Below are 15,583 nucleotides of genomic sequence, written 5' to 3' on the forward strand. Positions count from 1 at the left end.
GATCAGCTCGCTCAAAGTCCCACCTAACACAGCCTTGAACGCTTCCAGGGATGGGGCATCTGCAACTTCTCTGGGCAACCTGTACCAGTTTCTCACCATTCTCATCATAAAAAATGTCTTTCTTCTATCCAGTTTCTATCCACTCTCTTTTAGTTCAAAACTATTGCCCCTTGTCCTGTCCCTAAAGGCTTTGGTTAAAAAGTCCTTTTTTCCTTTTTTACATCTTTTTCACAAGCCCCTTTTATATATTGAAAAGTTGCAATAAGGTCTCCTCAGAGCTTTCTTTTCTCCAGGCTGAACAACCCCAAACTTCTCAGCCTGTCTTCATACGGAAGGTGTTACAGCCCTCTGATCATTTTCAGGGCTCTTCCTTCCAAGGTCCATGTCTTTCTTGAACTGGGTGCCCCAGAACTGCATGTAGGACTGTAGGTAATTAAGAAAAAAAAAAAAATGCTCTATGAAACTAATGAAAGAACCTATACTGTTGCAAAAAAGCTAAAAAAGCTGTAAAATAAAAATTCTGTAGCATTTTGCCTAATGAATACTCTGTGGACGTAATTCTGGACGAGGACACAAACAACATATAGAAAAGAGCACAAGAATATTTAAGTCTTGTTGGGTAGTCATTACTTTGGGGAAAAGAAAATAAACATGTGAATCAGTTCTTCCACAAGCCAACTCTCCAAGCTAAACTATTTGGAAATCTTCAGACAGAAAGGCAAATCCTGTATTTAACGGGAAGATAAAATTAAGGGTATTTCCACCTTCCTGGCACTGGATGGACAATGTAGCATTCCTGCTAGAAAACCCAGACTTACTGCACAAGTTATTGGCATATCCTGATCATGATGAAAATTTGGGCCAGTGTTTTGGAGAAAAAAGTCCTGAATTAAATAAAGGGAAAAAAACCCCACCCAAACATTTTTCTCCAAGGTCTTACACAAACCAAGTGACAGGCAAGAAAAGATTAAGTTCTAGTCCTGGCTAATGAACAGAACCATGGGAGAAAAATATTTTATCATTATTAATCTGACTACCTGGTATATAATTATGACAATTATTTTTTGGCTCAGTCACTTCTACTTAAGTTTGTGTACTTTTGTCTGGCTCAGTGCAGGATGTTGTTATGGTACAATCTGAAAACAAATTGTCATGCATTGCAGCTCCTATTCCCCTAGGTGAGATTTATTTGGCAGTACTTTGGGAAAAAATCTTGCTTCACACTGAAAAATTTTATCTGATGCTGAGCATTACATTACTATACACCAGCACTGTCCTTTCCCACGTATCTTTCATGAAGGCAAAGATGTCAGGATTTGTTTTCTAAACTAGTAACACTTTAAAAGATGTTTATTAATTGCCAGCAAGACCACTTTGGAAGCAGCTTATGGTTAACATGGTACTATAAAAACCTCAGTCCTCACCTGCAGAACACAAGTAACTAGCATACAGAATATGAGGAAAAATTCCTTCTCATCTGCAGCCACAGGAATTTGATCTAAGGATAAATTACATGCTTGTGCAAATGCTCTAAAGCACTTTCAGCACTTAAAGCCATGCAAAGCATGGGCCTCTGCAAGAGTGTCAATTGCAAAAATATGTGGATTTGATTCTTCTCCACATACATGAAGGACGATGACTGAGACTGCTGTCTACTTCCAGTTTCCTTATTTGAAAGGAATGATCTCTGAAGAGACCATCCCAAATGGACATTTGTCATCTGTTGTTTAACAGTTCTAGAATTTCTCAGTAAAAAAAAAAACACCTAGAACAGCTACAACAGTGAGGGAAAATGCTGCCTCATGACTGAAATGCCCAAGTGGGAATGAACCCTGCCTGATGCCTTGTACAATCATTTATTTCACTGCATCGTAAGGAAAACATCTGTAGAATATTCCAGATTGAAATGACAACACTGCACACTCCTTTCTTACTGGTGCAAATGACAACACAAGCTGCAAAGTGGTGAAGAATCACGTTTGGTACCTACTATTGAAAACAGCTTGGAAATAAGACTCTGAGCATGGCCACTGATAAGATTATAACTGTAATATGACCTAATAAAACTTTACCAGCAAATATTAACAGAGGGTTGATTAAATTTCAGCTAGATTAATAATTGTTCTCAGTCTATAAAACAACGCATTTTAATCTTACGCATTGAAATTTCCCTTCACAGCGAGACATATTTACTATCACCAAGGATATTGCACTGGAAAAATTTACTGTGAAAAGCACATTTCCCAATGATTCTCAAGCTTAGAGCAAGCTGTTGATTTGAATCACTGCATCTCTGTAGCCTGGCTAACACAAAACCAGCATTCTCACAAGGTACAGTAACAAAGTTACAGGGATGGTCTTTCACGAGTACGTGTTCAGCACTCAGTTTATGGTCTCTATTTGCTGTTTTCCTCAAAATTAAATACTTTTTTCCAGCCCGGTGATTAACTAAGTATCCAGCTAACTCCCCTTCTGGCTTAATATTTCACTGCTGACTGATAGAAGCTGGAATAGTGACTGGGTTTTATTCATTTCACACAGTATCTCGGTGGACTTGGCTCAAAACAGCATGATCATTGCTTACTTATAAAATCTCCAGCAGCAGAGCCACAGCAAAGAGACTTCAAAAGTAAAAATCTCATTCTGTTCTGATCATATGTATTTGCATTTATAAAACATATTTACACTTGTTAGCATCAAGTCACATGTGTGGTGACCATGTTGCCATTCCTCAACTCCAGCATGCTGTCACAATGCAGCAATGTAGAACCACTTGGTTCAGAATCAGAATGCCCTTTGTGACTAGGTACAGATTTTTTTTAGTGACAAGCCATGCCTAAATTAGCAGAAAGGGAACATCTCAGCCACTTTCAAAACAGTTACAGACAACTTTGAAGGACTCTGAAACTAAAGGCTGTATAACTTTCATATACAGGAAAGAACAAAGGTTGCATCACTTGCCTTTACGGAGGAGCAAGTCCTTTCTCATGTTGGAGAATACACGTGAAGGTTTACATGGGCATTGTAGAAACTCAAGCAAATTTCTGGGATAAAGAAAAGTATTTCTCGCATGACTGCAGCAATTTATCCAATTCCTAAGGTATGCTGAGTTTAAAGTTGACCAGTTGACCCCAGATGTATTGGTATGAAGGCAAAGAGAATAAATACTTCCGGACTACTACCAATCTCTACAATGTAGTGCAAGAAGTAAATTACATTTTGTTTAGCTGCATGTCACCATGGACAAAGCCGTGCATGTGAAGTGGCTCTCATTGATATACAATACTATTAGGCCTGGTGAAAAACGTAATATTCATAGAACAGCAGGGCCTCTCCAAAAGGATACAGACAACTGGGAATAGAGAAAACATGACTTTCTGTGTTCACAGTTTTGTGTTAAAACCTTGGTTATGAGAAGCCCAAAAAAGAGCTGTGTACTAAACCACATGTTTTGCAGTTAGGGACTTCTCTGTTCATCTTTCAGGACGGAATTGTTCCCCAGGAGGGTATTACAGTTATAAAAGTGACTGTGAAAAGAACACTTTTCCAAAGATTCCTAAAAAATTCAGGAGTACTCTGCTGTAGAATTTCAGGCATTTCAGGGCATTTTCACATCAACCTTCAAGCATCTCTATGGGTTTGCTCAAGAGAGAGCACACGCAACATATCCAACATCTCTGTTTGCAAAATGGCATTATTTCAGGCAGGTATATAGGAACGACGTTCTCCAAGATACAGAGGCTTAAATATAAAGAATGTCACGTTTCAGGCAATTTGAGACACTTCTTTCCTTTTATTAATTTTCCAAACATAGCTATCCAGATATTACTGAAAAGGAGACAATCTACTATAGTAGGGTAGCTCAATTTCCTAAACTAAGACCAACTTTGCAAAATAGTTGTACACTGATAATAATAAAGGACCTCTGGAAGCAATGCTAATAAAGAATTCCTATTATAAAAATTTGGACTACCTATTCTCCTATGGTAAAGTGAGCTACAGGTCACTGAACAACTACATCAAGTCCCTAACAGGCCAGTTTCATGTCTTTGAGGTGTGCCAAGCAACCTCTCTCAGTCCGTAGTCTTCTGTAAGGATGTGCAGGTGGAGCCAGTTTCTGCCTCGTAGACGTAGGAACATCACAACAGCACCGTGGTAAACTGGAAGGTGAAGGGCAGGGCAATGCAGAGATGTGTGTCTGCACAGTGAATCCGTGTGCCGCAGCATCTTCCATCCACGGGAGCAGGAAAGCAGCTTCAGGATTGCCAGTGAAAAAAGGAAGAATTATGCAGTGCTCACGTGGCTGCCATCGGGTGTGAGCCCCCCCAGCACAGCTCTGTGCAGGGAATTCCTCTCAGTGGCCGGAGAGCAGCATCCAGAGGCGAAATCGCAGCTGACCGTAAGCTCGCATCGCCTCTGCGTGGGCGGCCGGATCTTGGGCCAGGTGCTCAAAGAGGTTGAGCGGCTCGACCGCTCGCATTGCCGGCGGCAAGCTGATCTCTGCAGGAAGCCTCTGGTTGCCTAGGACAAAGTGCTCCAGGCGTTTCAACTGCAGGCAGCGGCGCAGGTATGCCATGATGTCCCACAGCCGCCGTGCAAATTCCCTCCTGCGCCACTGGGACAGCGGTACGGTGGTCAGCACGTGCATGACCACAGTCTTCCAGGTCGAGCTGGAAAAACCTGTGCCCCTCAGGATGCAGGTGAAGAGCTGCAGGCATTTCAGGTGCAAGCTCTCACACGGCACCTGCCTGGCGACGTGCTGGAAGAATTTTGCCTCTGCCACAGCGTATGTCTCAGGCCACGCTGTGCTTGCGATGGAGTCGGCCTCGGCGGGATGGCTGCTCACAAAGATGCTGGAGCTGCCTGTCTGGGCCTCTGTGGGCTGGCTGACCGCAAAGATGTCGGAGTCCCCGTGGCGCACCCCAAACAACATCTTCACCACCAGGCTCTTCTTGCCTTTGCTCAGCCGGAATTGGCAGGACCGGCTGCAGGGCTGAAACACCAAGTGCCATGAGTACGACTGAGGCAAATGCAGCCACGAGCATCTCACCAGCTGGTAGAACCAGTGGGAGGTTTTCTCCACGTCCAGGTAGGAGCCGGTGCAGAGTGTCTCTAGGAGGCTGGGCTTCTGCTTCCGCCGCAGCTCCTCCTGCGAGTGGTGCAGGAAGCACAACAGCTTCTCGCCCAGCTGCTCCCTCTCGCACGTGCACACCAGCTCCACACGGACGCAGAAGGTCCTTGCTGCCATCTGCCCTGCACTGTTCAGCTCCAGGTGGAAGGCGTGTCCCGGTGGGGGATTCAGTGGGACCAGCACGCAGTACACCCCATCCTGCTCACGGGGACTCCAACCCTCAAAGGCACTGCCCACCCCGATGGCTTCTTGAGGCACCGGGTAGAAACTATTGCTCACGCTGTCAATAAAGACACGCGTGAAGCTCTCCATCAGCTCAGCTGCCACTGAGCGACCTTTCTCCACGTCCTCGACGGGACACTGTATGCGATCCACTAAAAGGATCCCTCGCTTATTCCCAGCGTCACGGGCGTCTTCTTCCTCTTCAATTCCACCACGGCTGCCTTTGCCCTTGCCAGCACTGCCTTCTTTTTCACTGGCAGCCACATTACCTTGTTCTCCTTCTTTTGCATCTTCATTCTTCTCTCCATTCGCATTTGCATCACCCTGCTTCTCATCTCTGTTTGCAGCACTGGTCTCTTCATTTCCAAGGTGAGTGGTTTTTTCTTCAGTTGCAGCAAACCCACTGTGGTCTATTGCCTTCCCACCATCACTGTTGTCTTCCTGCCCCATCCAATCACTGCTTTGTTGTTCACTGGCATCACTGCTTCCCTGCACCTTCACATCTGCTTTTTCTTCCTTTCCATCTACCTCGTATACTCCTTTATTTACATCATCACTGTTGCCTGCCTTCATATACGCATCATCGGTTTTTTCTTCATTTCCATCTCCGTCTTCCCTTCCAGCATCCTTGTCTGGCTCCACCTTCACATCCTTGTTTTCTCCTTCATTTACTTCATCTAGGTCTTCCACACCTCCAGTAACATTGCCAGGTTCTTCTTCATTTCCTTCGGCAGTATTGTCTCCTGGCATATTCCCATCACTCCAGCCTTCATCTTTCTTTGCATCATGGCCATCATCACTTTTAACATCACTGTCTTTCTTCAACTTCACATCTTCATCTCGTTCATTGGCATCATCATCGTCTCCTTCGTTTGCAGCCACAGGACTGCCTTCTCCTTCATTTCCGCTGCCGCTGTCATCTGCCTCCACAGTCACATCTATGGTTTCTCCATCTCCCTTGGAATCCAAACTGTCTTCTTCCTTTTCTTTTTCCTTCTCCTCTCCCAAGATCTTGCAGGAGCTCTGGTCCTTGCCACTGCTGTTGGTTTCGCTGGCTTCAGGACTCCTCCTGCAGCTAAACCACAGGCCCAAGAGGAGCAGGAGTCCAGCAAGAGCCCAGAATGGCCACTGCTGCAGGGCACCAAAGAGCAGGGCTCCCCAGCCCTCGTCCTGCTGCTCCAGGGGCCCTTGCTCCAGCTCCTGCAGCAGCCGAGCCATCTCGCGGTCAAGCAGCTCCTCACGCTCCTGCATTCGCCGGTGCGTGGCCTCATCCAGCCCATCCCCAGCTGGCTGGGGGTACTGGATCAGGCTTTGCACGAGCACGAAGAGCAATGACAACAAAGCCATGGTCTGCAAGAGGACACACAGAAGGGGTTCAGTAGGGCCAGCATGGAGGCAGCCAGTGGGGGGCAGGAGCCACAGGGACGTGGCAGCAGGAAGGAGAGGGCCCCCGGCAGCTGGCAGGAGGCAAGGCCTGCACCGCTGCCCCAGCAAGCACCGAGCCTGAACAAGGCACTCCCACCAGGGGCTGGGCCCTGGATGCAGGGACAGAACACACGCCCCCGGTGCCGGCGCTTCTGCCCCAGCCCTCCCCCAGCCCTGCCTCCCCACTGCCTGTGTGCACTCACCGCTTGCCCAGGCTCTACTGGGGCAGCGGCAACCCATGGGGCCTTTAATAGCTGCCCCCATTGTGACACGGCCCCTGTGCTGTCACAGGCCCCAGAGCGCATCACAGGCCAGCCCCACCCACCATCCCCAGCCCGGGAACTCATCATGGCCCTGGGCACCCAAAGCCTCAAGAGACACAAAGTGCAGACCCATCAGTCGTGAACCTGGGAACCCCAGAGCTTCCCTGTACAAAGCAGGCACAAGCGCCCTCCCACACAAACCCTTGTCAAATATAAATATGGGTGACATGATCCATGGATGCTCTTGGTATACGGGTGCAAGCTTTATTTAATCTTGGAGGGGGACATTTTTTATTAATAATATTTATATTGATTACTTTTGGGGCAGTATGTCATATAAGCTAATGTTTTGTTACAGATTTAGTGAGAAATCTTTCTGAAAGAAATCCAGGTTGCTTGAATGATGCACAGGAAGATCTAACACCCTCCTTTAAGAGGCCCAGTAAGTTAATTACAAAATTTTGGTGTCTTCAGCAACCTCTCAGCTCTTAAAACTCTATGGTTCAACACAGTGCAAAATTCTGGGATAGCCAGGATTTTGTTCAGAAAGTAGAATGTCTCCTTTTTCAAATTTGTAGCAAAGATGTACATCTGTCACTCCCACCATCTTCAAAATTGTCTGCCTTAAACAGAGTTAACCAATCTCTCTGACTTGTTTGATGTTGCGCTGGTTAAATAAAGGAAATTCTGACTCTTTCTGCTATCTCTGTGTATTTATCTCCAAAGGACTGTGAGTACGGAAGAGTCATCCCCTATATTCCTCAGCTCTTCTTTGGGGAACTCACCTAGAAATGGAACTGCAGAAATGGGGAGGGAGGAAAAAGAAACAGGATGTGAATCGAGCACCTGCATAGTGACCACAGATGTCCACTGCTAGACAGACACTGACGTCAGGCAGATCGTGCCCTCCAAATAGTGCTCAGAAAGAGAACAAGTTTGGGATTTCTGAAACTGCTCTGAATTGGATTTGCTTAAACAGATGTCATTAGTAAAAGTAATCAAAGAAAGAGTTTTGATCCCTCTTCCAAGCTGATGCCACTTATCATGTCTCTTCCCCCTGCATTCTTCTAGGGAAGCTGTTTTTGATGTTGTCCCGTCCTTCTTTTTATAAGAGAGCAAAAATCCTTTGTTAAGTATTACTCTTTCAGTTTTGTTTCCTCTCATCTTCTGAGATATAGTAAAGTGAACATTCAGCAGAATAGTTTTGTATTTTTTGAATACAATTCTTCTTTTATCCAATTGAGGCCCTTCTGTGATCACGAAAAAACAGCCTCCAGTCAGTGACATCAACAGTTTACACTCATAAGAGCTTGACATGGGTCAGTTCTCCAAGGTTATTCTTAGTTCAACTGCTATGTAAGCTGTTGATGTCACTGACTGGAGGCTGCTCTTCAGGACATGATATATATGATAATTATATGACAGAAAATGCAACATAGAGTTGAATCTGACCTTCAAGTTCACTAGCTTAAAAAAGGAAAAAAAATGTCTGCAAGAAATTTGCTGCTTTTCCCATTACTAAGATGTAATAAATGCCTTCAAGTTTATACTCGGTCGACGGCATATACACATGGACAGCAGCGCCCATCCATCTTCAAGCTAGGGTACATTTTAAGTCTCAATGATCACTGCCTCCAGAAAGCATTTTTGAGACAAAACAGGCAAAGTCTTTTGCATATCTAGACAATCATCCAATACTAGGATCTTCACTCTCACATAAACACTTCATGTTTTTCCATAGAGGAATCTGAGATAGATTTTTCTGACAAATAACAGACCACCAAAAATTAATTAAACGACAAACAAGGGAAAAGCACCACTTCCTCACTCAGCACATTTTCCTTGATTTTCATTAAGCATTCAGATTTACAGACGCTGATATTGCCACAAGAGCAGTTTTTTTTCTGGTTTTACTTCCTCTTCTAGTAGAGCAAGCACAGCTGCAAAATGCAAGCTCATTTCTAGGCTCTCTTACACATCACCAGTTTACCACATTCCAACCAGTCATAGCTGTGCAACACCCCGTCAGGGTACTGGGATTACTGCAGTGTCACAGACAGCTTAAGTGAGCTGTACAGTTTTAACTACGTTTTAGATGTATAATTAAATGATGCATGACATGGAAATAAGCCAGCTGTACTGAAACTGAACAAACTAACTGCTGTGATGCAACAGTTAAGCATCTCATCAGTTATAAAATGAAACAGGTTTAAAGCAAAAGCAATATAGAGAACAGAATGCTTGACACTGTTAAATAGCATGTTCAAAGGATAATTTTTGAACATTAAGGAAATGTACTCACCCAGTCAAATTTTCAAAAGAATTCCTGGCACCAAAATGTTCTCTGTTTGCTTTTTCACCATGTTTTAAGAATGGATCACTCTTAGGGGGAAGAAAATCCGGTGTGCAAAACACTGCGGGAAACTAAACAATCCTTAAACATGGCTAATTGCCACGTGGAGCTGATGGTTTAGCACAGTCATCCTTCAGCAGAGGAGAAAGAACTGCCTGTCTTTAGTTTACTTAGGTAAGATGAAAAAAGTGAGGAGTGTGAATTTGATCTCGCTTCAATTTACTTCAGTGGAAAAACTCTTGCCATGACTTCAGTGAGAGTGAGACTCCACCTTAATTCATTCTATATGGAGAAAAACAAACCAGCTGAGAATAATGCTTTTGTTTATTAGATTTAAATTACTACCATAGTCGTTTTGAACAGTGCTAAGTAAATCCTGCTTTAAAAGCCAAACCTTGCCTTCAGTCGTGCTTATTCCTCTGTACTGTGTCACAGTGCAGGATTCCTGGTCCTCTGACCAAGTCACGGCTGTCACAGTAAGCATGGTTTGCTCTGGGGAATGGCCACATTCCCACACGGGAATGATACATGTTTGTGGATATCACTGGTGACAATGCCCAAATCTGGCCTGGTGCATGCCCCCCAGCCAAGAAACTAGGGTGCACGCTTTGGTAATATAAATGCATTCACTGAGAACACAGACTACACTTACTGAAATGTCCATGAAAAGCAGCCAAGTAAATCAAATCAATAGGGTTAAATTTGCAATTTCTCTCTTTCTGCAGGAAAATTTTAGGATAGCCACAAATTGAGAAAAATTTGATTTTTTTTCTTCTTTTTCTCAGAAGGCAATCAACATTCTGGGTCTGGCTATTCTTTACTTCTCCCTATGAAGTAAAATCTAAAAAGACACACACGATATTTATGGAAGGACCTCCCAATGAATTAGGAAAAATTATTACTCAGAAGATAAAACAGAAACAAGACTGTCTACACCGTATGAATTAAACATACAAGAATTAGGACACAGAGCCTTCCATTCTTTAGTAACAGAACTGATGCTGTCCTGAAAATGACATGAATGAATTAGACTGGTGTATGAAAACCTTCTGCATCTGCTCTAGAGGTTGGAATGAGGATGTTAAATGAGGCAGCAGACAACAAGGATGTGCTGCTTAGGGAAGCTGTGGTTGTGGAGTTCTGCAGTTTGGATGAAGGTCACAGGTTATCTCCATCTACATGAAAATGAGTGATAAATATACACTGTCGGTCTTAAGACTGAAAGAGTACTAGGCAAAGAGGGTTAAAATATGGAATATTACTCAAAATCATCCCCTGGTTTTCTAAAGATCCTAATCTTCTATTAGAAGACAGTTTGTTACCTTCTCCTAATATTAAAACTACAGTAATAAAAGCACCTCAATCTTGTAGAAGTATCTAAGATACACAGATTAAGTAAGGTATATGCACTGAGAGCACCCTAAAAACATCACAAGAGGAGTGACAATTTCTGGGATAGTAATGACATGAACAAGTATCTAACTTAAGTCTGAGTGAATAAGAGAATTTTTCAACTAATGGATATGGGAAAATGTGAAAAGATGAGATACATGATTAAAGATCATAGTGGATTTGATTAACACAGGTGGAGAATATATGACTTTGATTCTGTACTACAACGTATTTTAATTGATTTGTGTGTAGTTTTAGTTTTATACATGCACAATTTTTTTAGAACACATCTTTAGACTGGGACAAACAATAAAGGAAATCCATTGTACGACTTTACATTGATCCCGACATCATTCACTGGAATATCTTAACATTTCCTGCACAGATTCCCATTCGTTAAGATGACGACCTTGAGAAGAAGGAAACCTATAACTGCCATTCAGAGAAGGTCTAAAATTTTAATTGCTGTTTGAACACAAAGGAGCTTTGACATGCTGTGGTTTATTGAAGCACTCCTGCAGTTATAGACACATCTTTAACCACCCTACCCTCTCCCTCTTCCTCCATCCACCACTGATTGATGCAACTGGAAAACTCAGTAACTGCAAAGTCCTGCTTACTTCCAGCTCTCCTGCCCCAGCAAATGCTCAGCTCTTCTGGGAAGATGGAGCTATGCCATAAACTCATTGCACATGAAAGGAGACGAAACCTTCCCTTCAAAGACACGTGTGACCAGGTTTTTGGAACTGCCTGACGTGGCCAGTTCTCATCTGTTTTCCATAAAGAAGGAGAAGAGCCCTGTATTCTCCTCTTCATGATAGTTCAAGTATTAATTCCAAAGAACAGAGATGCCAGGACTTGTCAGTGACATGACTAACAATTTTATGACAACTGGCAAAACAGTTCATTTCTCCTACATCTTATTCTCAGAAACCTTGGAATTGTTTTGTCTGAAAGATTTGGGGGGAGGAAGGTAGACTTAATTCTCACAACTATATTAAATACTCAGTATATGTGATATCCTGTTGTCAACACACAAAATATAGTTTGATTATGATAAGCCATACTGGAATCATTTACAGTACATAAGTGTGAAAAAACAGCATTAAATTGTTTCTTGTTCCATGTGGAAAAATATACACCTTCCAACCCCCCAAGAAAGTAAGACAAAGCACAATAAATTCTGGTAATTCTCTTTCTTCCGACTTTTCAGTTCCATCACAGCTCTCAAAATTAAGATTTATGTGCTATTTTGCATCTGCATCTGTTGTTGATTTTCCCCCCCTACGGGGATATAGGTGAATAAGTTTGGACAGGAAACGGTATCCCTCAAGCCAAACTGAAAGGTTTATAAAGTTGCTAATAAAAGTTTGGATCAGGGCCTAAATATCAATCATCTGCTCATTGTCTTTTTAAACGAGCTCAGGCATTTCCCCAACTGTTCCCAGCAGGTCTCTGCCACTATTTTAAACTAAGATTTCAGCCATTTTTTTTTCCCTGTGTTGACCTCAATAATTTTTCTTTCTCCCCCTCTTTACCTGCCAAAGGCATCCATCAGGATTTTGCCAAAGGCTATCTGCTTTTGAAGTTGAGAGGAATTCACTAATCGTGAGTGTCAAATCCACAATAAATGCCGTCGCCATGTGGTACATGCTGCTTTTGGGAATTATCTCAAAAGGCCTGGCTGTGAGAAGGCCGGCTGTATGTTAGGAGGGTTTTACTGCTAACTTTCGTAACTCACGTCAGGTCTTTCAGTTTCTCTATTCATTGGCTTCAGTGAGTGCAACTGTTTCCCAAAGTAATAAAAATGTTGTCAAGATCCCTTGATCTTGCTTCCTCTGTCTCTCTCACACAAACACATCCAAACACATTTATATACACAGTGGAATAGCATGCGCAGTGGCACGCAAATCTAGCAAAAGAGAAGCTTGTAAATAAATAGCAAGTCATTCTGCTTACTCAATAAATTTCTCTGGGTGTTAAACTCATGATAAACATATCATAAGCCCCAATGAAGGCTTTACAGCCTGTCCCATCACACCATCCTGAGTGTAACTCTGCAATGCATAGGAAGACATAAGTTTGAAAAACAGAGCAGAAATAGCTCCCATAAGGGCAAGGTGCTGACACAGCTGAAACATAACTAATGGGAGAGCATTTGTTTTCACTAAAGAAGAAAGTATCAGTGACACACCTCTGTGCCTGTGCAGGTGTGCTGTACATTCAAAGCAAAAAGAAATCTACCTTCTTTAAAAACTTGTCCATTAATACATAAATATGTCTGTGTTGAAATCCCTCGGTACCATTCTTAACAAGAACTACACACAAGACTAAGAAATTCTGCAGAGAAACACGCTTTTGTGATCCAAAGAGGCAAGGAGAAAGAAAACCACCTACGAAGAGTTTAACATACCCACTTAGTGATAGAAAAAGAATTATTACAAAAATAAATGTCAGTCCCCTTGAAACACTTGAGTCAGCTCTCTCAACTTCCTCTGATGCTGTAGGAAGGTGTGAACGTCCTCCATGTCTCACATCATCCCCACCAGCCACATAGGAATGTCTCCAATGCACCTCAGAGTGTTTCAAGTACCACTCCCCTCTAATTTATGTAGAGTCTGTTAACATCCTCTTGGAGCAAACAGAAATAATACTTTTAAAAGACAGTTATACTTCAGAAACATGTGCCCCGACACAACAAAAAGCCCAGATTTTAATACTGCCCCGAGGCAGAATTCATCCATCTTTAAGGCTTCTATTGTGTATTTCCTGGTTAGTAATACAAAAGAACTGCTGGCAGTATCACATCAAAATGGAAGTGGCAGAATCAGAAAAACTACTGAAAAGTTTACCTTTATAGGAAAGCTTCAGTCTTGGGATATTTTGTTTTGACATTCCAGTGACTGGAAGGAACAGCATCACTAAAGACAGCGGGCTGCAGGCACGTGGCACTTGCAAAGCTCTCATTCTGCTCTCCTCTTCTGTACCTTCTTTTGTACTATGGTGAAGTATCTCCCCACTTTTCAAACAATCCAAGTTTGATCTGGAAGAAAAAAAGAAAACATCTGCAGATCTGCTTTACTGTATAAGTAACAATTCTGTAAGCAAGCCAGACCTATCTTTAAGGAGCACCTCAGTTAATTTCTTTGCTACAAAAGTATTTTTCCTCTAGTACAAGTAAATATGTTTTGTTTCCTTAATACTAAATTTACACATTTTGACATTGGAAAAATATGTAAACTTTTCAGACACCAGTGTCTAGCCTAGCTAAAGTTTAAGCACAAATTAAATTAATGCAGTATCCATAAAAAGAACATATGACATTCAAAAGTGACCATGCAACTTGATAGTTAATACTAGTCCATTGGATATCTTATATGTTTTATAGCTCTTTTTGTCTCAGTACAACAGCTATTGTGTGTTTATGCTATGACTAGAATGAACTGTAATGTCTCAGATGCCATGGGGGTACAAGCTGAGTTAACAGTGAGTACATATCCATATCCATCAAAAACTTTTCATAAATAAACTAAGAAAACTGGACAGAGCAAGCAGTTGTGTTTCGTTTTAATAGAGAAAAAAGTCAAAGCGGATGATGGATTTAAAAGTGCTTTCAGTATGATATTTCCAGCAGAATAACTGCCTCAACTCATCCACCAAAATGTCCTATAAACTTTAATGAGTGTTTCAGGCTGGAGTCAATAGGCTGATATGGGATTTTGTTAGCACAGTGTGCAACTAAGCCAGCTTTGCAACACTTTTCACTTAGTAAGAATCATTCGTAGTCCATAAATCTTAAAGTGTTTTACAAACGAAAGCAATTATCACTGCCCTTATTTTCCCTATGCAAAAACGGAACCATAAAGCTGCAATGAACCTATTTCCTCAAGGTCACACAGCCAGCACAGGAGTTGAAAAGAAAACAGCAACAGCAGTCCTGCTGTCCTTTGTACCCAGCTATCAAGGATCCCTTTTGCCCAATAACTCGACTTTTGCACGTGAAATTATTTGAAACGGCATCTTGAGTTCTGAAGGCAAAACTTCACAGTTAATAAATCACAGAGATCAGAGTATGAAAATATTTGTGAGACCAGATCCTTCCCCCTGCAAGTGCCTGATGCTAGAGGTCAAGGGAGATGGCTGGTGAAATGACAAATGTCAGTGTTTGAGTAATGCTGGAAAACCAAGGAGTAAGGAAATGTTATGGTTAGTCGAGAGATTAATGGCTCATGATGTGCCATGAAAATTCTTTTCTGAAAGGAACTGGAGCTGCCTGATTAAAAGAGCAATCCTAGTGCCCACAGCAGCCAGCACTTGCACAGACACCAAAGGAGAGGTTCCTCGCAAGTCCATGAGAGATGCAGCACAGCTTGTGGCCCCTGAGCCTTTCCACTGGTCTGTTATTTGAACTCCTGCAGCACTAGGTCTTGCAATTCTGTGAGCTACAGCAGCACCCAGAACCAATTCAGCACCTCCTGATACAGGCAGTTCATCCTTCCTGGCATGAAAGGATGGAAACAGAATCCCTTCAGTTCTCTCTGACACAGGAAATCTTGCTCAGATGAAACTTGGGCTTTCTGAGCCTCCAGACTTTCGCTCAGTAGCAAAAGACAAGGAAGTGTGCAAGAAAAGCATGATGGTGAAAAAGAGGGAAACAATCCGTAAAATCCCCAAAGCATAATTCCTATTGCAGAACACTAAGCTTCTTTCTTCTCAGTCCCCTCTTCAACACTCATATTCAGTGTCTGAATGCACTACTCTTGGCCAAGTGTGAGTACACGTTCATGAAACGACATG

The 15,583-nt window shown here is 42.6% G+C and overlaps 2 protein-coding genes across 4 annotated transcripts in view; both read right to left on the minus strand.

Moving 5' to 3' along the window:
* LOC138104433 (semaphorin-3D-like) overlaps positions 1-13,799 on the minus strand; it is a 31,485-nt gene extending 17,686 nt beyond the window's left edge. For all 3 annotated transcript variants that reach the window (XR_011148064.1, XM_069003726.1, XM_069003725.1), the window contains exon 1: positions 13,639-13,799. Coding sequence is in view for 2 of the 3 variants with exons in the window: in XM_069003726.1 (XP_068859827.1) it covers positions 13,639-13,753 (115 nt within the window). In the remaining variant the exon portion in view is untranslated. The remainder of the gene's footprint in view (positions 1-13,638) is intronic.
* LOC138104797 (inositol 1,4,5-trisphosphate receptor-interacting protein-like 1) lies at positions 3,798-6,333 on the minus strand. Its single transcript, XM_069003990.1, has one exon. The coding sequence runs from the start codon at positions 6,101-6,103 to the stop codon at positions 4,355-4,357; it is 1,749 nt and encodes a 582-aa protein (XP_068860091.1). The 5' UTR covers positions 6,104-6,333; the 3' UTR covers positions 3,798-4,354.
* Positions 13,800-15,583: the final 1,784 nt, after the last annotated feature.

Source organism: Aphelocoma coerulescens, chromosome 1A, assembly GCF_041296385.1.
Source record: "Aphelocoma coerulescens isolate FSJ_1873_10779 chromosome 1A, UR_Acoe_1.0, whole genome shotgun sequence".
Lineage (NCBI taxonomy): Eukaryota > Metazoa > Chordata > Aves > Passeriformes > Corvidae > Aphelocoma > Aphelocoma coerulescens.

Bases quoted from the DNA above. Each gene is read 5' to 3' on its own strand.
- LOC138104797 (XM_069003990.1), bottom strand. From the start codon at position 6,103: ATGCCAGGAGACAATACTGCCGAAGGAAATGAAGAAGAACCTGGCAAT.